The sequence below is a fragment of the Nilaparvata lugens genome, chromosome X (genome assembly GCF_014356525.2).
Source record: "Nilaparvata lugens isolate BPH chromosome X, ASM1435652v1, whole genome shotgun sequence".
NCBI classification, from domain to species: Eukaryota; Metazoa; Arthropoda; class Insecta; order Hemiptera; family Delphacidae; genus Nilaparvata; species Nilaparvata lugens.
In genome coordinates, this window is record NC_052518.1 from 6,248,469 (window position 1) to 6,272,301 (window position 23,833).

Genomic DNA, 23,833 nt, shown 5'->3' on the forward strand with positions numbered 1-23,833 from the left:
TTGAACTATTTCTTGTTAAATATGAACTTTTTGGCCATTAACTCAAACTTTTCTGACCGCTAATCTGAACTTTTTCGATTGTAAATTTCAATCTGAACACCAGTTTGTTGAGCCACACCAAGCACCAAATCAATATGGACGCCTGCAAACCAGTACTAGTCAGAATGCCGCGCACCATGCGCCTCCTCCTGGTTTCAGCCTGCTACCTGTGCCGACTTTTGCCGCTGCCCCACCGCAACCGCCAGTAAGCTCTTATCATGTACATTCTAGCAGCGCACCAAACCTGGCTATCAGCTCGAATCTGCCTCCTAGTTTGCCGCACTACAACGATTCATTGCCCGACAAGGTATGCCTCATACACTATGCTCTGACAATGCCAAAACTTTTGTATCCGCCGCTAGAAAAATTCATGAATTGGCCAAGCTTTTGGAATCACTACCCTCTGATGTCACTTGTTTTCTGTCCAACTATGGCATAAATTGGAAATTCATCCCTCCTTACGAACCCCACCATAGAGGCCTGTGGGAAGCTGCCATCAAATCCGCTAAAACGCTGTTGTATCGCTGTATTGGAGACAAGGCTCTCACATATGAAGAATTTGACACAATATTCACCTGCATAGAAAGCATTTTGAACAGCCGAACACTAACTGAACTGTCTTCACAGCCCGCAGAAGCCACTTCTGTTCTAACACCTGGCCATTTCCTAGTAGGTGGACCCCTGACCGCACCACCGCAACTGATAGAGACACAAGAAATACTATCAACTCGCCGTTGGAGACATTGTAACCAAATGACACAATTCTTCTGGAGCCAATGGTCAAAAGAATATCTATGCCCACTAAGGAACTGCACAAAATGGAAGGTTACTGAAAGAAACCTACAGATTGACGATTTGGTTGTAGTCAAATCAATCAACACCTTGCTGCTAAGCTGGCCGCTAGGCAGAATTGTAGTGCTGCACCCTGGCAAAGATGGACTTGTCAGAATAGCGACAATCAAATGCGCCTCTGGTAATATTGTCAGAGACCTAAGTAAAATTCACCACCTCATTTAGAACAATCTAACAATGTTATTTTAAATAGTTTGGTTTTACCCGCATAACCTGTGACTGTCCGCGTCGCTTTGCTATCGCCGCCTTGTGTTATCTACTCTGCCGCAACATCCTGATGACCACACCGCTGTTTGCTGCTTTGCTCCACTTAGCTGTTCTGATGACCGCACCTCTGTTGACCGCACCTGTGACTGTCCGCGTCGCTTCGTTATCGCCGCCTTGTGTTATCTACTCTGCTGCAACATCCTGATGACCACACCGCTGTTTGCTGCTTTGCTCCACTTAGCTGTTTTGATGACCGCACCTCTGTTGACCGCACCTGTGACTGTCCGCGTCGCTTCGTTATCGCTGCCTTGTGTTATCTACTCTGCCGCAACATCCTGATGACTGCACCGCTGTTTGCTGCTTTGCTCCACTTAGCTGTTTTGATGACCACACCTCTGTTGACCGCACCTGTGACTGTCCACGTCGCTTCGTTGTCGCCGCCTTGTGTTATCTACTTTGCCGCAACATCCTGATGACCGCACCGCTGTTTGCTGCTTTGCTCCACTTAGCTATGCGCATTTCGCAACTTGTGCTGTGCCGCCCCGCTTGTCTTCACGTCACGCTCCCATGTTCACACCGCATTGCTCTGGACTTCTCCACTCACTGTATTCAAGATGCAGACCCATCGCCATCTAGTTATTGCCGCCCACCCTGCCGCAATGTACAGTGTTTGTTGCTGCTTCACCCAATTTAAAAACTGTTTGTTTTTGGGGGGGAGTATGTATGGGCCAGCCATTTGACTCGACTGCGCTCACCCACGGCCATCTAGCATGCCACTGCCATCAGCTGCTCTGAGATCGCCCAGTTCAATATGTAGATGGCACTGTTCTCCCTCTGGCTTCCCCCCTTTGCTACCCAGTCACCACCGCTTGTAACCGCCTTCTTGAGGAAGCTTGCTGTTCTCATGCTACATGGTTGTTTTCTCTTTTTAAAGAAGTTATAAATGTATTACCCCTTTGCTTGTTTGAATTTAAACTACTACCGCGACTAGTTAGGAAAAGTTATTGTGAGAGTACTCTGCTAAATATCTAGATTTGGATCTTCTTTGTGTAACCTCTTCACTGCGACATGGGCCCACTTCATCACATCATCGCCAGTGCAAGTGAGTCCTGATTATCTGAACGTGCCACCACCTACCAGAACAAGGAGAACACTCTTACAGTCCACTGTGAACCCACCATACCCGAATGAGACACTTTTGAAGGTAACAATTTTATTTTCTGAGCTACTAAGTCATGTGTTTAGAAGCCAACCTCATTGGCTCTAACACGAAACCTGGTGGTCCTCCAGGCCGGATGGGCCCCTCCAATGTTATGCTCCAATCTTATCCTCCAATGTTCGATATTGGTGAATAGATCTGCTTTATGTTTCCTAATATAACTGAGTAATGTTTTGATGTATAGTTGTCTGATGTTGAGCACAGGGAAGTCCGAGAACAGCAGTGCTGTGGGGTATCTTGATTCCTTCTTTGTCTCACGATTCTTCACAAAAAACTTATGGACTAACCATTGTGAAACACACTTTGACAGAAAGTAGCTCAGATTTGGCTGATATTTGGTCCTATCTTCTGAATGACAAGGAATTTTGCAAATATGATACAGATTCGTGTTTCTTGCATAGAAAACCATAAGATCACGAAGTTTGAGCGATTTTTTCTTCACAAAAAATTGATGATAATTATGTACTTACCATCATGAAACACACTTAGACGGAAAGTAACTCAGATTTGGCTGAAATTTGGTCATATCTCCTGAACGGTAAGGAATTTAGCAAATAAATATAATCAAATTTCAGCCAAATCTGAGATACTTTTTGTCTTAGTGTGGTCCACGATAGTTAGTCCATGGTTTCCATAGATGTTTTGTGAAAAATGAAAATCGCTCAAACTTCATGAACTATGGCCTTCGATGCGAGAAACAGGAATCTGGAACCATATTTGCAAATTTCCTTACCGTTCAGGAAATATGACCAAATTTCAGCCAAATCTGAGATACATTTTGTTTCAGTGTGTTCCACGATGGTAAGTCCATGGTTTTCATCAATTTTTTGTGAAATATAAAAATCGATCAATCTTTGTGATTCTATGGTCTTTGATGCGAGAAACACAAATCTGGAATCAGATTTGCAAAATCTCTTATCTCATCGCTGAGATATATTGCCTGGTCACGACCTTGACTGTCAGAGAAAATTAGGATTTTACTTTTCTTCTCACTTTTTCCAGGGTGGTAGTAGGAACACTTTTTTTTAGGTACGGTACGGTATTCTGCTTAATCCAGATTCTTTCACCTGAGTTTTCAACGATGACACTATGTCATACAAATTACTGTTTTTCCTTGTTAATCCATTTATTTCTGTATTAATATCAGTAATGTCTGACTCTAGACATCGTACTTCAATTTGGAGTGAATTATTTTCGTTTAAATGCTTAATCGTCTTTTCCCTCATTTTATTAACATTCAAACTTTCACAGTCTGGCTTACATTGTTCGGTTGATAACCCATAGTATGACTCAGTTTGCGTCTTTAAATTTACAGATGGAGTTTTAAAATCATCTTGAGTTTCGCTTCGGTAAGCCATCTCACAATCCTTTTACCACAAGGAAAGGTCGTTAAAGTGACAGAACAGATTCTTAAAACATCCATTACCCAGAACTCTTAACCCTACAGAGACACACTTACTTTATGCTAACACAGTAGACACACTGGGGTGTTGAACACCCCAATTTAATTTTGCATTTTTCTTTGAAAAATATGAAAAAAACTCTGGTGTGGTACACTCACACAACTTTCCTTGCTCATCGAACTGTAAGCCCCGTTCTTAAACGAGAATAATTTAGGGGAATAACATAATGACGATTGGCGGCAAAATATTTGAAACTACGATCAGACTTCTGTATATGTGTATATATAATTGTTTTCAGAGTACTTTTTCCTTTATGTAAATATTGTGAAATTCGATGATTTTTTAAAGTCGTCAAAACAGCTGTTCAACAGATGAAATATCTCGACTATGTACTTTTTATGAACTGCTCTACCTACCTACCTCATGCACGAGAAGGAGGTTACAAAGTCCATTTCTCAAGGATGGGGTGGACCCCCATTAGTTTCCCAGAAAGGAGACTCATGCCAGTTGATAGAGCTGATAAATAACTATACAGGGTATGAATTTGAAAAAATCGGTCAAGTCATTTTTGAGAAAATCGTGAAAAACATGGTTTTTTTAGTAATTATCCGCCATTTTTCTCAAGAATATTACGGAGCTCCTGCAATTTTCCCAGAAATGAGTCCTATGTCAGTTGATAGGGCTTATAAATAGCCATCCATGGTGAAAATTTGAAGAAAATCGTTAGAGCCGTTTTCGAGAAAACCTTGAAAAACCTGGTTTTTTAGTTATTATCCGCCATTTTTCTCAAGAATATTACGGAGCTCCTGCAATTTTCCCAGAAATGAGACTCATGTCAGTTGATAGGGCTTATAAATAGCTATCCATGGTATAAATTTGAAGAAAATCGTTAGACCCGTTTTCGAGAAAACCGTGAAAAACATGGTTTTTTTAGTTATTATCCGCCATTTTGAATTCAATTTTATTGAATTTCTTATTGTCGGATCCTCATGGTATAAGGACCTTAAGTTTAAAATTTCAAGTCAATCGGTTGATTAGGAATGGAGTTATCGTGTTCACAGACATACACCCAAAAATCATGTTTTTGGACTCAGGGGACCTTGAAACGTATAGAAAACTTGAATTTAGGGTACCTTAATTTTTATTGGAAAGCAATTCTTTCCTTACCTATGGTAATAGGGCAAGGAAAGTAAAAAACAAGTACTTAGACCATACTTCATCATTGCTTAATCATTTTTGTTCCAAGTGCATACAGAAATCAAAAGTAAAGCACTGCTTATCAATATTTATACTAATAATTTTAGAAGTACGTATGTTCTTCCTAAGTGTTGGAGCTCCTAATCCGGTTTGAACGAATGGCTTGATCAAACACTCACGTCTCTTCATTTTATTGTTTTGAATCTCAAGTTGTAGAGAATCATAGCATTCATTCCAATCTGATCCATCATCCCATACCACATTCGTAGTGACAATACAAGTAAATCTTTGTAATAAAAGTGTATGATAAAAGTTCTAAAGGTTCGGAAGACACCTGGCGACCATCTCGGACAAGTTCCGACCGATCGCCATACGCTGCAACAACTTGGGGATGACTGGTACTATACTCCATCACTTCTAGCTATACCCCTCCCTTCAGGCAGTGCGAAATCACGGCATTTAACCTCCTAAAAAGGAACGATTTAAAGCAAAGCGAGAAAGAGACAGCGCTATCCGCTTTGTTGAATGATAGACAAGGATAGCAATACCATTGCTAATCAAACACTGTCATTATAACGTGGAACTCACTATAGTGCTGCAGCACTCCAAAATGTACAATGACGTCGGAAAAATCATTGACATTACTTTCCGGACAGAGCATGTATGTATACTTAAGATAGGAATAAAACAGTCATGTTTGATCAGTTATTTAAATGATTCAATTGAAATTATTATAATAATTGTAAATTTCATGAATACACCGTGAAGGGATCACTCTAGAAATAACAAACAATTCCTTACAATCTTGTAAAAAATATATATTGAACAGTTACATAGATCAAATTTTGATTAAACCATATTTTTAATCACATAATTATCACAATCATATTAAATGTAACAATATAATTTATTTTAATGAAAAAAATAATAAGATCAGATCATTTCATGAAGAAACGATCACTCAAGAAATGAAAAAAAATCCTTACAACTTCAAAAAACATGACTAGACTTGCCATTTATATTAAATTATTATAATTACGTATTTCACAGTTTAATAAAATTGTAATATATTCACATGTAACTGTGAATATGTATTAATATACAGAGTTGGTAAAAAGTATGGGAACCGCTGAATATTTCTTTTACATCAGAATTTGATGATTAATCTGATTGGGGTTCCCATTTGAATAAAAAAACTACTTTTTTGTCGCAAAAAATGTTGGTCCGCCATCTTGAATCCATCTTTATTGTTTTAAATGCGAAGGTGATACATGATTTCGATTTAGAATTTCAAGAGAAAATGAATGGCGTAAATCGCACATCGATATCTCAAACAGATTCAAAGTTGTTTGCATTCAAAATCTAATAAATTATACAAAAGTTGAAAAAATGAGTACATGAAAAATCTCAACTGTCAAATTCAATTTTTTCAAGTGTTAGTAAACACTTGTGACTTCTTCTCATAATTCAGCACTTTGACAAAAGTTTCAATCTACTCATTTATTTCATTTTTGTATGATTTATTAGTATATTTGAATCTGAATAACTTTTAAATGGTTTGAGATATCGATGTGCGGTTTTCGCCATACATTTTTTTCTCGAAATTCTGTATCGAAATCATGTATCACATGACCACCTTCCCATTTAAAAAAATGAAGTTGATGGATTCAAAATGCCGGTTCCAAGATGGAGAAAAATTTTGATGCGACAGTAAAGTTGTAGATTTTTATTCGAATAGGATTCCCAGTCAGACCTATCGTAAAATTTCCCTTTTAAAAGAAATATTCAGCTGTTTCCATACTTTTCACAAACTCTACTCTTTTCTGAAGTTTTTATGGAATGTCTGAACTATTCATAAAAATTCTTCATCAGCCTTCAAAAGTACTCCAGAAAGAGCCTTACGATAATTTGTTCATAAATATTGTTACATGGGTTGTGATGTAAAAATTTAATTTTTGTAAAGATTACAGTAGACGTTCAATGAATAAGTCAGATAATAAACTTTTTTATAAAGAATAACATTTTTCAATTATAAAGATTTGTATAGGATTTCGGTGCTCATCATAAGGTTTCAACTATACAATAAGAACAAGGTTTCAGTTTTCAAAATTAACACACGAATATCTATCTAATAACGAGTACTAGTGTAGATAGTAAATAATTGAAGAGAATTGAAATGTTCAGAAAATCGACATTATTTGAATAAAATTAGTATTTTTCAGGAGCTTGTTTTCGTGTGTGCTCACACATCATCAGCTGTAAGTTACAGTAGAGTTGGAAATATTAGTATAATTTTATTAAAAAAAAGTTGATTTTTGACAACATTTCAAGTCTCTTCAATTATGGAAAAGTTCCACAACATCAATATTCACTCTACAAACTCTACAAACTTACATAGTAAACAATTTTTCAATTTTTAGTAATTCATTTTACATTAATTGAAGTGACAGTGACTTTTGAAACACTGTAGAAAATTTCCGAAAACATTATTTATTTACGGAATTATTTCAGGAAAAATGCAAAATCTCAAAGCGTTCTCCCTTGCAATATAACAAAATATAATAATAACAACCAGAGCAGTATTGAAACAATGAATAATCTCATTCATCTCTTAAACACTATTTTACTACGACACAAGAAAATGGAATAGTTATGAAATTATTAATTATAAATGCCGACTGTAACGTCAATTTTAGTTCATAACAATCCGGCGTTTTTTCCGCCGTATTTAATACAAATATTACAGACGACGTCACTGGTTTACCAAGGCCGAATTTCATCATATCCACGCTAACGCTTAGTTTAAAAAACAAACTGATGATTTAAACCAAAGATTAAACAATTCGATTTCACCAGCAAAACCAACTCTGATTTATTAAAAGAGAGTTCAGAGTAGATTAAAGTCGCAGTGAGCTGCTATAGCAATGGGTGACCACCATGTAAACAAGAAAACATAACTTAGAAAATCACAAAAGGCCTAGTACGCCTATAGATTTAGGAGCAAATATTGAAGGGGCAGAACCGTGCAATGTCAAATAAATTATAGGACTCAACTTCACTTATATTTTGAATATAGATAAGTTTATTGAATATAGTCTGATCATTTATTTAGTTTAGTTATTGGATATTGATATGATGTATTTTCGTATCAGTCATCAGATAAAATGGGATAAAATTGTTCCTAAATACCATAATAATTATTGATATAAATTTTAATAACGAATTGATATTATAAGTTTTTGTATCAGTCATTAGATAAGATGGGTTAATAAAATTTGTTCCTAAATACCATAATTGATATAATTTTTTAAAACGAATTTGCTCCTGAATACTAATAATTATTGATATCAACCACAACTGGGAGAAGCTGTCATTGATATGAACATACAACAGAGGATTTTCTACTCAACAGTAACCAATCTCCGGCATATTTTTACTGAAAGACAGATTACTACAGTAAAAAGTAGCTTGGCGTGTGGTAAAATGTGATTTCAAACTGCAGTTTGCGCTACCTCTAACAGCATGTTTAGTTTCTGGTGAAATTCGGCCTGAAACGCCGTAAATGAGCCGGCGATTTTTGCCACCGTATTTGGGTCTTCAATTAAGTCAATTATAATGAAAGAATAAGAATATAAAATAATACAGATTTCACTAGTTTAGTGAGAAGGAAAATACTAATCGATTACGTAGCACTAAATTACAAGAACTTTATAAAAATCTGTAATCAAACTTCAGTAAAACTCATAAACTTAATAAAACATGATAAACAACAATGTGGTACATCCGCACATCAACTGAAGTTGGAATTTAGGAGCACTTGTCGCAAATGTAATCTTGGTCGGCTGCTATGTCATGCTTGCTGAGGCCGATACAATGAAGATGGAACCACAAGTCGCAGCCACCATCACACTGCACCCAGTGCAACGCCGAACCTGCAAACACAATTCATCAATTAACATTCAAATTTATTCATTCATTTATAAGCAGAAGAAGGCAGAAAACGAGAAGAAACTATAGTGAGGTCCACGTTATAATGGCAGTGAAGAAAGATACGAGAAAAACGTTTCAAGTCTCTCCATTTTGCCACTGACTGAACACAGCTGTTACTCAATTCATCCCATTAAATTTGATCTAATAATAATTATAATTTCCTTGATAAAATAATCAATTTAATGTCAAATTGATAAAGAAAATATATTTTTTCATAATTTGGTTCAAAAATTTGCTTTCATTACTGAGATCAGATTTTTATTTTTATACAAACCTGAAATGGCGGCTAATTTAAAAAGCTGTGATACAACAATCTGAATTTCAAAACAACAGAAATTGAGTTATTTGGTAGGTATTCTATTCCAATTTCCTTTAAAAATAATACAAAAATAGAAATCCCATTTAAAAATAAGTAGTTTCAATGGATTGATTCTGAAATGACTTTTCAATATTATTTATACCGGTACGAGTAGGTATAACCCGGGTAGGCTAACTTAAGCATGGATGAAGTCTAGGATGGTTAGTTATCAACTTTTAAAATGTAATTTCAGGTATTTTAATTTGTGTTTCTCATACGGTAATGTCTAAAAATCATTTAATTGTTTCACAAATACATTTTAAATCAATTATATGACTTGTGTACTCAAGTATTTTGATAGAATGAAGAAAAAAATGGCGGCTGAGAATTGTTTGTTTACTTTTGTACAGTCACTGTCAAAAGTAAAAATAAAATATTCTGGCAAACGGACAACATTGCAAAGCGAGAGAGAGAGATAGCGCTATCTGTTTTGTTGTATGATAGAAAAGGACAGCAACAGTATTGTCAATCGTACACTGCCATTATAACGTGGACCTCACTGTAGTTGTCATAACTGCTACAGTTTACATATACAATGATATACAGTAATAGACTACAGCAGCTAATACCGTCGTCGCTTGTGAATTGAACGTTTTCAGATGAATGAAATAAGGATAATAAATAATAGGCCTACTGACCGGTAGGACGCCTGCAGGGTTCAGCGGCGCAGTCATCCTCACAACTATTGTCGTCATTTTCATCATCGTCATCTTGTATTTTTTTCGATTTTTTCGCCCTCTTAGCCGGACGACCAGTGGGAGTGCTTGTTTTTGGCTTCCTCTTAGTCTGAAAAACATATTTTGTTAGTTATTTTCGTACATTTTTCATTTCAACTAGTCTAAAAGTACGTAAAGACTTATAGAATAAAATGCAATGACTGTTTTATTTGGCGACTCTAAAGTCATCAAATGAATCAACAGTCATTGTATAGTTGAATTTTCATTATTTTATGACTTTTTAATTCAACTCTAAAGGTGCGTAGACTTATAGAATAGAATGACTTTTTTATTTGATGAATTATACGCCATGAACACGCGCATTTGGCGTTATGATTAACTGATGTTATACTTATATGTGTATCCAAATTTGAAATTGTCTATTTTATTCTAATTTATATTTTCAGATTGTGATTTGGTGTAGAAATTGGAATGGACATAACCTATGTATAATATTTGGACAATTTGTAACTAAATTAGGAAATTGAATTAGTTTTGGGCAATAGCCTGTTTTTTCTTTTCCGATCCTTGTATTATTTTTGCTAACCAAATAAATAAATCTTACTGTTTCTGTACAAATACAGATACATAGCCCCCGGACGGATCCTATCCATGGGGCGAATGCCAGTAGTGTAATACTTATATAGAAATATTTTTGTAACAAATTGTTGTATATTTGATCAATAAAGGCGATTATTGTTATTTACTATTACAGATACATAGCATCAGCTGATTAGAAGCGAAATGCGCATGCATGTTCGTGAAGCATTCTGTACACATCATATGCCAATTGTTCATCTATCACATTTTTCAAGACAAAAATACTGACATTTTCAGTACATCTTCAGTTTGAGAAATATACAAAGGTTCTAGGGAAAACAGAGAAGTCAGAAGAAAAACAGAGGCAATTGTGATGACAGGTAGAGGACAGGTACAACACATAGAACATAGGGAACAAGAGAATTATACCTTCCCTTACTATGAAGTATCTGGGAGTGACACTGGACAAGCGCTGCAGTTTTGTTGAGTCAACATTGGCAAACAAAGCTGAGAAGACAGCAGCTCCTTTACCAAGGATGCTTCTAAATACAACAATAGGAGAATAATTGCTTCAGTGGTACAGTCTGTGATGTTATATGGTGCCCCATAGAAAATAAGAGAACACTGAAGAAGCTGGAATCTATCAGCCGAAAAATGGCCATCAGACCAGGATGAGCTTATCACACAGTTGGTGGAGAAGCAAGCTGTGTAGTATCCAGCATCCCACCCATGAAGCATCTCATCCAAGAGAGAGTGCGAAGGCACACAGATATGAGCAAGGAGGAGAGTCACATACACCTCCTTATTTCCTGGCAAGTGTATTGGGATGAAAGCGATAGCTGGACCAGAAACCTCATTTCAACCTGGTAACCTGGGTCGTGAGGAAACAATGGTGAGGTGGAACATTGGCTCGTCGTGATATACCTTTACAGGATCGGGAAATCGGTTACTGATTGCTGCTGGTACTGCAGGGAAAGTGATGATGCAACGAACAACTTCTTCAGCTGTGTCAGATGGGAGGAGGATAAGATAAGATAAGATATTTATTGACAATTGTTACTAGGCTCTTGCCTATGGTAACATTTACAAAAATTGACATAATAAAATTTAATTAAACTTAAGAAATAAATAATTATTTCCAGTTTTGCATTGGTATTAATAATTACAAATATTGAAGAAAATAATATTGTACATATTGAGCCATCAACATCAACTAAAGTATTATCACATTAGCAAGTTGTTATTGGCATCCATGTGGAGTGAAACTTATCATGAAAGTATACCATGAAAAATTGAAGTTCATAATAAAATACAATAGAGGGAAGATGAAATAGGTGATAGATAAACTATGAAGGTGGTCCCATTACAAAACATTGTGATCAGACTTTTAATAAAAAAAGAGAAGTAATAATGAAACTGTGCATGAAATAGGAGCAATGAAATGAGAGCGTGGATGCACCAAACCCTGCCAATCATAATGACCTTATGCTAATGCTTATGCTTATGCTTTGAGGATAGAGATGCTTGCTGGAGAACAACAGGGTAGCAGACTCATCAGATTATCAGACGATTGTGGATTGTGGATTGTATGCTGCAGTCTGAGGAGAACGGGAGAGCAGTTCAGGTAATGGTGGCTACCATCCTCAAAGTGAAGCGGAGAAGGAACATCAACATGCTGCAGTTTGAGGAAAACTGGACAACAGTCAAGGTAATGGCATGCCATCAAATCAATTTATTACCACAGACAAACACTTTACAATTTGTATAGGCCACGTCAATAATGGGCCATATGAATAAAGTTGACATTTGCTTATACTTCTAAAATATTGAGCATTTGCTTCATTTTCTATGAATAAACGTGAGCAAAACCTTTTGCTCATGCTCATCAAAAAAATAGTTTGAGCATTTGCTCAAAAGTAAGAGCTTTTGCTCAAAATTGTATGAATAAACTAGAGCATTTGCTCAACTTTTGAAGCAAATGCTTCAAAAAGGTGAGTCTAGTCTAGAGCAGCTTATCACCTTTTGCTCATAGTAAAATGGCTCAACTAATTCGTATGAGGAAGAGGAAACTATACCAGATACGATCACAACCAATAATTGAGAACTATAAAACTCTTTTTAGATTCAACCATGATATATATCACCATTATCCCTACAAAAGAATAAATACAAAAGATAGCTGTACCTGTTATAAAGATAGCCATCACAAAATAGGAAATAGGCATTTAAGAAGATGAGAGTGTAGACGATTATAATAAGAAGGCTATTATAAGAAATAAGAATATGCTGAAGATTATTATTATAGAGATGACATTTTTTCATGCTATTATTTTAAAATTCTAAACTTAACTAACCTAAAACTCTATTCATAAATAGAAAACAGAGCAGACGACGCAAACACAAGCGGTGCACCCTACTTGCATATTTAGCGCTTCCGTGAGCTATAAAACCAAAGTAAGGCTACAAAGGCGAATCAGCTGATGAAAAATCTTTAAAATACGTGAGCATTTACTCCAGAGTTCAGGAGCATAAGGTAAGAGTATAAGGTAAAGCTTATTCATATAAAAATGAGCAAATGCTTTTGCTTCTACCTTTTGCTCATGAGCAAAACCTTATGCTCCATGCTTTTTCTCATGAGCATTTGCTCTGGTTTTATTCATATGGGCCATTATATTACAAACTATATTAGAGATCATACATAATATCAATTACCTATAAATCTATATAGACTCCATGTTAACATTGAAATATTCATCTACACTATAAAAACAATTGTTGTTCAATTTGTTTAAATTCCCTGAGCGTCAGACCTCGAATATTTGGTGGTAAATGGTTATAAAACTTTATTGAAAAGGCCTTAAATAAAGTCATGTAATGTCATCTTCAGAGAGAAGACGTTTAGACTACATCTGTAGCAGCGAAAGCCAATAATGTAGAATAGTTCTTGAAACTGATGTTTCTCTGATTTGATGAATGCTCTCCTGAGTAGTAGAGGTGTACACATGTCTTACGATGACAGTTAAATGCACAACTGCTGGAGATCCGTTTCCAGGGAGGGAACTGAGAATGCTAATGCTTAGGGTCCGGTACCCTCCCGGATGACGAAGGAGGGTTTTAGGTTTAGTGGGTCGGGGGTACAGCTTCACTGTAGCAACCAACCTCACATATCCACACAGCGCGGATCCTGTGTGTCGAATCTGCAAACAGATTTCTTCACCCTCACGAAAAAAAGTAGTCATGGTTTACAAACCTGTTTTGGTTCGAGTTTCTCAGTTTTTTTTGTGGATTTTGGAGTAGTTGTTTTCTTTGCGATAGTTTTTCTAGGAACTTTTACTGGTCTCTTGACAGTTGGTTCTGTTGTATCCATGAAGAACCGCTCAAGCGCTGACATTTGTTTCTCAGGTTTAGACGCTGCGGCCTCTGCAGCCGCTTTCTCTGCTTGATATTTCACGAATTCCTAAAAAAGCATACATAGAATTAGATTGAATTCAAAAATAAATTATCCTGAATTACCTCCTCGAATTTTCAAAAATGACTCCTTTGTTGGCCAAGCTAGCTGATCAATAACAAACGAGCATTCATCAATATGGTTCCGAGATTTGTAGCAGTTGTTTTGGAACCCACCTCAATTCTAGGTTTATTCACCTCACAATATCATAAACCCCCCCTACTAGTCTATGTATAAAGGTTGAAGTTAAAACTCGATTTTCTTTCATATTCTCTGCGATATCTGACAAACTCTTACAACAATTAATCTCAAATTTAGAAAACATAATTGGAACCATTCTATAAATAATTCAGTTCGTTGATCAAAGAAATTGGCTCACTCTTTCATCCTTCTTTGAGAATGTAACTGGATAATATTGAAAGTGTTTATTAAAACAATAATGATTTTAGTAAATTATCATTACAAATCACATGTTTTATTATTATATTAAACACTACTTGTAATGAACTTAAACATTGGATAAGTAAGTTTCGTAATATTAGCCAAGTTAGTGACAAAGAGGTTTCAAAGCTTTTATATTTTGCCTGTATACAATCTTATCTGAGATATGGGATTAGAATTTGGGGTGGATCTTATTCTAATATAGATAAAATTGTTGTCATTCAAAAAACCCTAATCAAAGCCATACTAGGAAAGCCTAGACGCTATCCGAGTGAAAATCTTTTTTTTTAATTCAAGGTTCTAACTGTAAGGCAGTTGTATATTAAAATTCTCATAACTTATATGAACAAACATAAAGATCTATTCAATTTGCGTGAATATACATATAATCTTCGTCCCTCATCCATCACTTTTCAGGTTGTTGACACTAATATTTATCTATCTGCAGAAGACAGTTCTCATACATTGTATCAAAACTCATAAATAAAATCCCTCGTCAATTTATCACCAATAAGTTGAGTAAAAAGCTGGTAAGAGATATAAATGAGTGGTTGGCTTCGAATGACATAATAATGATATGAAATATCTTTCTTAAATAGTGGCTGCCAAAGCCAAGCAAACTTTCTCTTATTCTCTCCAATATTCATCTTGAGAAACAAAACATAATTCTATAAAATATAATAATTAATAATATAATATAATAATTAATTCTATAATATACATAATTCTATTCTTTCCAATCTGTAGAGATTTGAGTGAAATATTTTTGTTTTTAATCAGTTTTAAAATATCAAAATTCAAAATTTTTAGTTCAGTCTTTAGTTTTGAAGTGGAAATTGGACTTTTTGAAGTGAAAGTGAAATCTTAACCTTATTCTTTTTGAAACTTGTATTTGTAAAAATTTGGGAGAAGACAGTTTTGGGCTATGCCTGTTGTCTTCTCCCAATCATATATGTATTATAATTATGATCTGTAATGACAATGGAATAAATAAATAAATAAATAAATAAGGTCTCCCTCTGCCTTCTCCCCTATCCTTTCTTACTCCCCTTTTCATTCTTACTCTTTCTCATTGGTTTTTAGTTTCTTTTCAAATTTAGTGATTTTTCTTTCAGTTTTTTTTATTGTTTCCTTTCACTGAATTAATTTATTTCATCTTTTTTTCCTGAAAATTTCAAATATCTAGATTTTTCAAACACTCGGCCTCTGCGCACAGGTTTTTTAACCTTGCGGGGACCTTCCTTATTTTTATTGTATTATTTAGTTCAATACTGTGTATTATTATTATAATGTATTTCTAATTTCTAAGTTTTTATCTTTTGTTATTATTATTAAGGATAAATAAACGATTTTGATTTATATGTCAGTCTGATATTGCATATGTTATTATGGATGTGAACAACATATCATGAATGATATGTATGAACATATTATGTGTGAGCAATATGCATTTTCATAAATGCATAATTAAAACACATAACAAATAGACTACTGTAAGTTACATACATCCAAAACTGAAGTAATTTGTTTAGTATCTTATCTTAGGATTGACTGAGCTATCAATAAGTCTTCAATATACTTCCATTAGCGAGTTCTTCAGCTCGGTTGGCTTACTAATTTTCAAACAATTTACTCTCTCAATGTATCACCCACAATCAAAAATTTCCTATTATTCTCATTGACATCATTACTTTGAAAATATCAAATACGCAGTTATTTGTGCAAATTATTATGGTTCCTTCCTTCATAACATTGTTTTAATAATCTGCTGATCTAGTTTTATTTTTGACATATGAATAAAATTCAAATTCAAATTTATTCACTCGAAATTCATACAAAATATTAACAAAAGTATAACACGACAAGTTACAAGTGAACAAGATACTACTCACAAAAAGTACAGTATGTTACTGGACTTTGTCCGCGAATAGGAGTCAGATACAAAGTGTTATAAGTAAGATTATTTATTTTATAAATTGATATAGTTTAAGATTTAGTAGGTCTAGGAAAAGGAGTTGGGAAGAAAAGCTGCACTTATTGGATTGCTAACCTTTGTTTTGATGCAAATCTCATGTAATTTGGCCCAGTTTTATGAAAGTTTAACAAAAATACAGTTATCTAAAATATGGATAAAAGCTGCACATCCTTTGTATTCGGTACAAATTGCATGTAATTTGGTCCATTATAATGATTAAACAACTGTCAATGATTTTTTTTTAAAATTGGTCTGTTAAAAATAAAACATCTTACTTCATATCCGTCGTCCCATATGTTGAAGTAGGTCTGTTTAAAAGTTTGGAGTAGTTTCCAGATGCACGTGGCTTCCTCAACAAATACCTCCATGAGGTCACCTTGTATCATTAATTCTTTTAGCTGCCTGAAGCCGGACTCGGACATTCTAGGCGGCTCCTCAAGTACACGCGGAATCAACGGAGACTTGCGTGAGCGTTTCTTAGGCTGGGCTGGTTTTCGAGAAACTGTTAAAAAAGTTATCACTGACATTATGACAAACATTTCTTTGGGATGGATTGGAGAGGAGGTCATAATTTTAATATGAATTGAAATAGTGGTTATTTTTCACAACTAGAGACAACCATATCATACTTCAACCAAACCAATCATATTTCATTTGGTTTCCATACCCAATCCAAGAAACCCATAAAATGAATGATTAATCATCAAACTGTTATTGGCACCAGTTGAAATACACAAAGCATCCTACTGGAAGACACTATTTGAAAGTCCACACTAAATCTTTATTCATTCATCTGTATATGGAGAAAAGAGTTTTCTTGGTACATGAGCTCTAATAGAATCTACAGATACAATAGACAGCAAAACTTACAAGTTATTTTGGCAAAAGTGAAAAATCATACAAACAAATTAATAAAGACATTAATGAAATTACAAATCTACTACAATTATTATCCAACTATGTCTGAACTCTATCGATAAACTTATGTATTTAAACAGAATAAGAAACTATGCTTTTTTCAGCTGTTCCAAAACACAAGTTTCTATAAGCCGAGTATATTTACAGTATTTGCCCACTCACTTTCAAGAGTATAACTATTCCCGTATTGGAGAAATATGCACTAAATCTTCAATGGGTATGTAATAAAAAGATAGTATTTATGCATAAAAGATAGAAAATTTGAAACAGAATATAATATATTATAGAAGAGAAAGAACTTTTATCTAATTTTTGCTTTCTCCATTAATGTTTCTCAGTTATAGAATTCCTCTGATTCTACTCCAAGAGTTAAACTATACATTAATTAGAAAATAATAAAGTATCTCAATAGTGCTACTTGAATGTTCAATTATAGAACATCACTAGTACCCTTATTATATTTTTATATAAAACACGACTAGCTTCGGACATTTATCCCATTCTCATGTGACAAAATCTTAGGTTGAACTAGCTTAATACACATTCTAGTATAAAGTAATCAATATTTTCTATTAACGTGCGCTCAGAACAAATAGATAAATGAATGATACTTGAAAACATACCAGTGGAGTAAACATGATCTGCCATTATAACAATGGAATTTTCTGTTGTTGGCTCAATCCTAATGAATCCTCCAGTCTGAGACGGCCCAGCTTGAGGAACAAGCATATTGGATGTTACGGTCGATGATGCCGTTCTCTCATAACTCTGAAAACAATATTGGAATTTGAAAATGAATAATGACAAACAATAAATTACATATCCAACCTCTAGCTATTCAAAAACATCTTGTTTAAAAAAGCGACACCTGATTCACTTGTTCAAGTGTATTTAGAGCATAAGTAGTTGGTAAATGTGGCTAATGACTTTTGGTTATATTATTATGATTGCATATGACAATGTGTAAATGAGAAATATTTCTTTGTATTCTTTCATAGTTATATTTTTAAGCCATAGCATTTGATAAATTAGGCTAACCTTTGTTGTGTTATTACTTGTAAAATTGTACTGTTGTTCGTGAGAAACAATAAATTCTATTTTTTGGTATGAAAAATGTATGGGAACAGGAAATTTATTGGACATATCGTTTGGAATGTAATTTAAAAAATAACCAACGATTTATGAAATGTTCTGAAATTGTCTTGATAGTCCAACTGAAAGTTATCATGTATAAATAGGCGTGTATAGTAATAGTGGATAATTATTATTTAAACATAGAACTATAGAAGAAAAACCAAAAACCCAACCCAAAAAGCATAAAAAACCCACTAACATCTTCTCTTGAATGATGGGATGATTATTGAAATTAATGCAATAATTTGGTAGAGATGTGGAATGTACAATAAATTTATTTGTATGCAGGCTAGTTTCGGTTAATTAGCTATCATAATTATACCAGACAGTTTCTTATTTGTTTTATTCATTACACTGGTTTTACTTGATAGGAAATTTGCTGGCCAGGTTAGGCGAGCCGACTAAGGCTGCCTACTAACGGTAGAACATGAATGCCATGTACAGTCTTCTTACATTGTTCTGACATCACACCTGTGTTCACCGCGAAACGCTTCCAGCAAAATCTTTCAAGGTTCGGTTTTTTCTTCATTTTATATTTTTCTTCGCTACTCTATTTGAGGCTGAATTATACTACTATCATTCTAATTTGTAATTTTCCGGTGGTTTATTTATTGTTAGTAATGTTCATTTCATGTTGGAAGCCCTCGCTGATGATGAACATGTGTATGTGTTTATGTAAACATGATATGCAGGCTCTACATGCATGTTCAACCAGTTAGTGGCTAGCCTAAGGGTGGCCACCAATTATAGACAAATGTATTGAACACGATTGTACAATCATCTTGTGTAATCAGCGAGAGGCTTTCAACAAAAAACAGCTTTTTGACAGCATCTTCAAACATAAAATGAACAACCAATAACAATAAATAAACCACTGGAAAATTACAAATTATGTTAAAAAAATTAACCTCAAATAGAGCAGCGAAGAAACAAAAAATCGAAGATACAAAAAACTAACCTCAAGAAATTTTGTTTGAAGCCTTTCGCTGTGATGACACAACGATATAAAACGACATGTGTATACACACATGTTCAATACACTTGTCCTGTCGTTAGTGGTCACCCACAGGCGTTGCACCCTTCAGTCAGCTAGCACTACCTGTGGTCGTGGGTTCGAATCCCGCCGGTAGGCAATCTCAACAAAGCACACACCATTACCCAAGCACATGCTAAAAGCTCATGTGGGCATCATCCATAATAAAAAAATACATGAAAGAAAAGGGTTGATTCTCACCGATGGTGCAGGACGTGAAATTGACTTGGCAATACTCGGTGGCAAGGGAACATTCAGTCTATGTAACGCCGCGGACATTTCAGATGTATTTAGCAGTTTTCTCACTCGATCCTGTCAAACAAAAGTATCCAATGAAATTGAAACATTTATAACGATAACATACACATAATAATTCTATATATTGTATGATATCTATATAATTTAATTATAATTTATATATTTTATATTAATCTATTGTTTTATTCAATAATTGGTTGGTTCCATCGAAAGCATGTTACTCATTACCCAAAAATGGTTTCCGTGACCAATTATTCTGTTCAGGGGTGTGATCACATTGGATGCGTTATGGGCAAATATGTGTAAGTGCACGCTTGGTAATGCATGACCAAGCACGCAGATAAGAAACAAACTATGGAAAGAGGAATAGGAACACTCACACTGAACGTACTGATCTGACGTGAATTTGCACATAGACGCATCTAATGTTATCATACCCTTAGACTAGAATGACGGAAAACTAGTATAGTCTAGTCCGGGCGCAATGTCCAAAAAAGCACTCTGTTGTCATTTTTGGGGAACAACAGTGGAAGATGTCTCAATTTTTTCGTTATTACTAGTATAATGAGAAACACAATGATAAGTCGAAATCACAGGCAAAAACCTCGAAAATAAGATGGCCGTAAAAATTTTCAGGGTTTTTTCATCGCTTGTATCTTGATAACCGTTCCAGATATTCCATCGTTTATTGCATTCAAAAAACCTTCCTATACAATTTTCATCTTATGACCTTTTCCTATTAAACTATATTATTGAGCATTTTTAAATTTCACCAACCTGCCAGTTCATTGCACGTTCAGTCAATCTTTGAAGGGCTTCTCCTTCAGGAATGCGGACTTTGATCATGTGCATTGACTGTACCAGCTCGACTAGAATATCCAACTTGGGGCGTTTGGTCCGCACACAAGTCGAGCACAGGAATTTAATCTCAGCCAATTCTGAACCTGACATATCAGACTCAATGCCCATTTGTAGACAGGGATCTGTATAAATAAGAATAATATAAAACACTAAATAGTAGAAGAAGTAATAATTGTACTAACGAAGGTATATTTTAATATCCATAAGAAAATCACTACTTCAATTGAAAGGGGAAAACACATAAATGTAGCAAACATCTTCCTTAGAATATGTTTATTCTTGGCACAAATCCTGTGATATCTCCTCCAAACAGGAAAAGTGTTTATATTCAAACTGGACGACATTCTTTTGCACGAGCATTCCTGTGAGCTACCAAAAACTACCCCACCAGCTACCGGTAGCTCGCGATCGACTGTTTGGCGACCACTGCTCTAGCTATTCAAAAACATCTTGTTTAAAAAAGTGACACCTGATTCACTTGTTCAAGTGTATTTAGAGCATAAGTAGTTGGTAAATGTGGCTAATGACTTTTGGTTATATTATTATGATTGCATATGACAATGTGTAAATGAGAAATATTTCTTTGTATTCTTTCATTGTTATATTTTTAAGCCATAGCATTTGATAAATTTGGCTAACCTTTGTTGTGTTATTACTTGTAAAATTGTACTGTTGTTCATGAGAAACAATAAATTCTATTCTATTTCTTGGTATGAAAAATGTATGGGAACAGGAAATTTATTGGACATATCGTTTGGAATGTAATTTGAAAAATAACCAACGATTTATGATATGTTCTGAAATTGTCTTGATAGTCAAACTGAAAGTTATCATGTATAAATAGGCGTGTATCGTAATAGTGGATAATTATGATTTAAACATAGGACTATAGAAGAAAGACCAAAAACCCAACCCCAAAAAATAACCAAAAAGCATAAAAAACCCAATAACAACTTCTCTTGAATGATGGGATAATTATTGAAATTTATGCAATAATTTGGTAGAGATGTGGAATGTACAATAAATTCATTAGTATGCAGGCTAGTTTCGGTTAATTAGCAATCATAATTATACCAGTTTCTTATTTGTTTTATTCATTACACTGGTTTTACTTGATAGGAAATTTGCCGGCCAGGTTAGGCGAGCCGACTAAGGCTGCCTACTAACGGTAGAACATGAATGCCATGTACAGTCTTCTTACATTGTTCTGACATCACACCTATGTTCACCGCGAAACGCTTCGAGCAAAATCTTTCAAGGTTCGGTTTTTTCTTCATTTTATATTTTTCTTCGCTACTCTATTTGAGGCTGAATTAAACTACTATCATTCTAATTTGTAATTTTCTGGTGGTTTATTTATTGTTAGTAATGTTCATTTCATGTTAGAAGCCCTCGCTGATGATGAACATGTGTATGTGTTTAAATAAACATGATATGCAGGCTCTACATGCATGTTCAACCAGTTAGTGAATGTATTGAACACGATTGTACAATCATCTTGTGTAATCAGCGAGAGGCTTTCAACAAAAAAACAGCTTTTTGACAGCAGCTTCGAACATAAAATGAACAACCAATAACAATAAATAAACCACTGGAAAATTACAAATTATGTTGAACAAAATTAACCTCAAATAGAGCAGCGAAGAAACAAAAAATCGAAGATACAAAAAACTAACCTCAAGAAATATTGTTTGAAGCCTTTCGCTGTGATGACACAACGATGTAAAACGACATGTGTATACACACATGTTCAATACACTTGTCCTGTCGTTAGTGGTCACCCACAGGCGTTGCACCCTTCAGTCAGCTAGCACTACCTGTGGTCGTGGGTTCGAATCCCGCCGGTAGGCAATCTCAACAAAGCACACACCATTACCCAAGCACATGCTAAAAGCTCATGTGGGCATCATCCATAATAAAAAAATACATGAAAGAAAAGGGTTGATTCTCACCGATGGTGCAGGACGTGAAATTGACTTGGCAATACTCGGTGGCAAGGGAACATTCAGTCTATGTAACGCCGCGGACATTTCAGATGTATTTAGCAGTTTTCTCACTCGATCCTGTCAAACAAAAGTATCCAATGAAATTGAAACATTTATAACGATAACATTCACATAATAAATCTATATATTGTATCATATCTATATAATTTAATTATAATTTATATATTTTATATTAATCTATTGTTTTATTCAATAATTGTCTGGTTCCATCAAAAGCATGTTACTCATTACCCAAAAATGGTTTCCGTGACCAATTATTCTGTTCAGGGGTGTGATCACATTGGATGCGTTATGGGCAAATATGTGTAAGTGCACGCTTGGTAATGCATGACCAAGCACGCAGATAAGAAACAAACTATGGAAAGCGCAATAGGAACACTCACACTAAACGTACTGATCTGACGTGAATTTGCACATAGACGCATCTAATGTTATCATACCCTTAGACTAGAATGACGGAAAACATAGTCTAGTCCGGGCGCAATGTCCAAAAACAAGCACTCTGTTGTCATTTTTGGGGAACAACAGTGGAAGATGTCTCAATTTTTTCGTTATTACTAGTATAATGAGAAACACAATGATAAGTCGAAATCACAGGCAAAAACCTCGAAAATAAGATGGCCGTAAAAATTTTCAGGGTTTTTTCATCGCTTATATCTTGATAACCGTTCCAGATATTCCACCGTTTATTGCACGAAAGTATTCGAAAAACCTTCCTATACAATTTTCATCTTATGAACTTTTCCTATTAAACTATTTTACTGAGCATTTTTTAAATTTCACCAACCTGCCAGTTCATTGCACGTTCAGTCAATCTTTGAAGGGCTTCTCCTTCAGGAATGCGGACTTTGATCATGTGCATTGACTGTACCAGCTCGACTAGAATATCCAACTTGGGGCGTTTGGTCCGCACACAAGTCGAGCACAGGAATTTAATCTCAGCCAATTCTGAACCTGACATATCAGACTCAATGCCCATTTGTAGACAGGGATCTGTATAAATAAGAATAATATAAAACACTAAATAGTAGAAGAAGTAATAATTGTACTAACGAAGGTATATTTTAATCCAAAAGAAAATCACTACTTCAATTGAAAGGGGAAAACACATAAATGTAGCAAACATCTTCCTTAGAATATGTTTATTCTTGGCACAAATCCTGTGATATCTCCTCCAAACTTCAAAATTAACTCATATAATATATAATTACTCTCATACCATTATCATTATTTCTTTT

At 34.8% G+C, this 23,833-nt stretch overlaps 1 protein-coding gene across 1 annotated transcript in view; it reads right to left on the reverse strand.

Annotated features, from left to right (window-relative positions):
* Positions 1-6,528: 6,528 nt before the first annotated feature.
* The window catches only part of LOC111050832 (lysine-specific demethylase 5A-like), a 64,178-nt gene continuing 46,873 nt past the window's right edge, over positions 6,529-23,833 (reverse strand). Inside the window, exons 24-30 of the mRNA XM_022337192.2 lie at positions 23,383-23,588; positions 22,542-22,652; positions 17,927-18,071; positions 16,661-16,887; positions 13,772-13,978; positions 9,904-10,051; positions 6,529-8,849 (exon numbers count right to left, since the gene is read on the reverse strand). Coding sequence (XP_022192884.2) covers positions 8,725-8,849; positions 9,904-10,051; positions 13,772-13,978; positions 16,661-16,887; positions 17,927-18,071; positions 22,542-22,652; positions 23,383-23,588 — 1,169 coding nt within the window. The 3' untranslated portion in view covers positions 6,529-8,724. The remainder of the gene's footprint in view (positions 8,850-9,903; positions 10,052-13,771; positions 13,979-16,660; positions 16,888-17,926; positions 18,072-22,541; positions 22,653-23,382; positions 23,589-23,833) is intronic.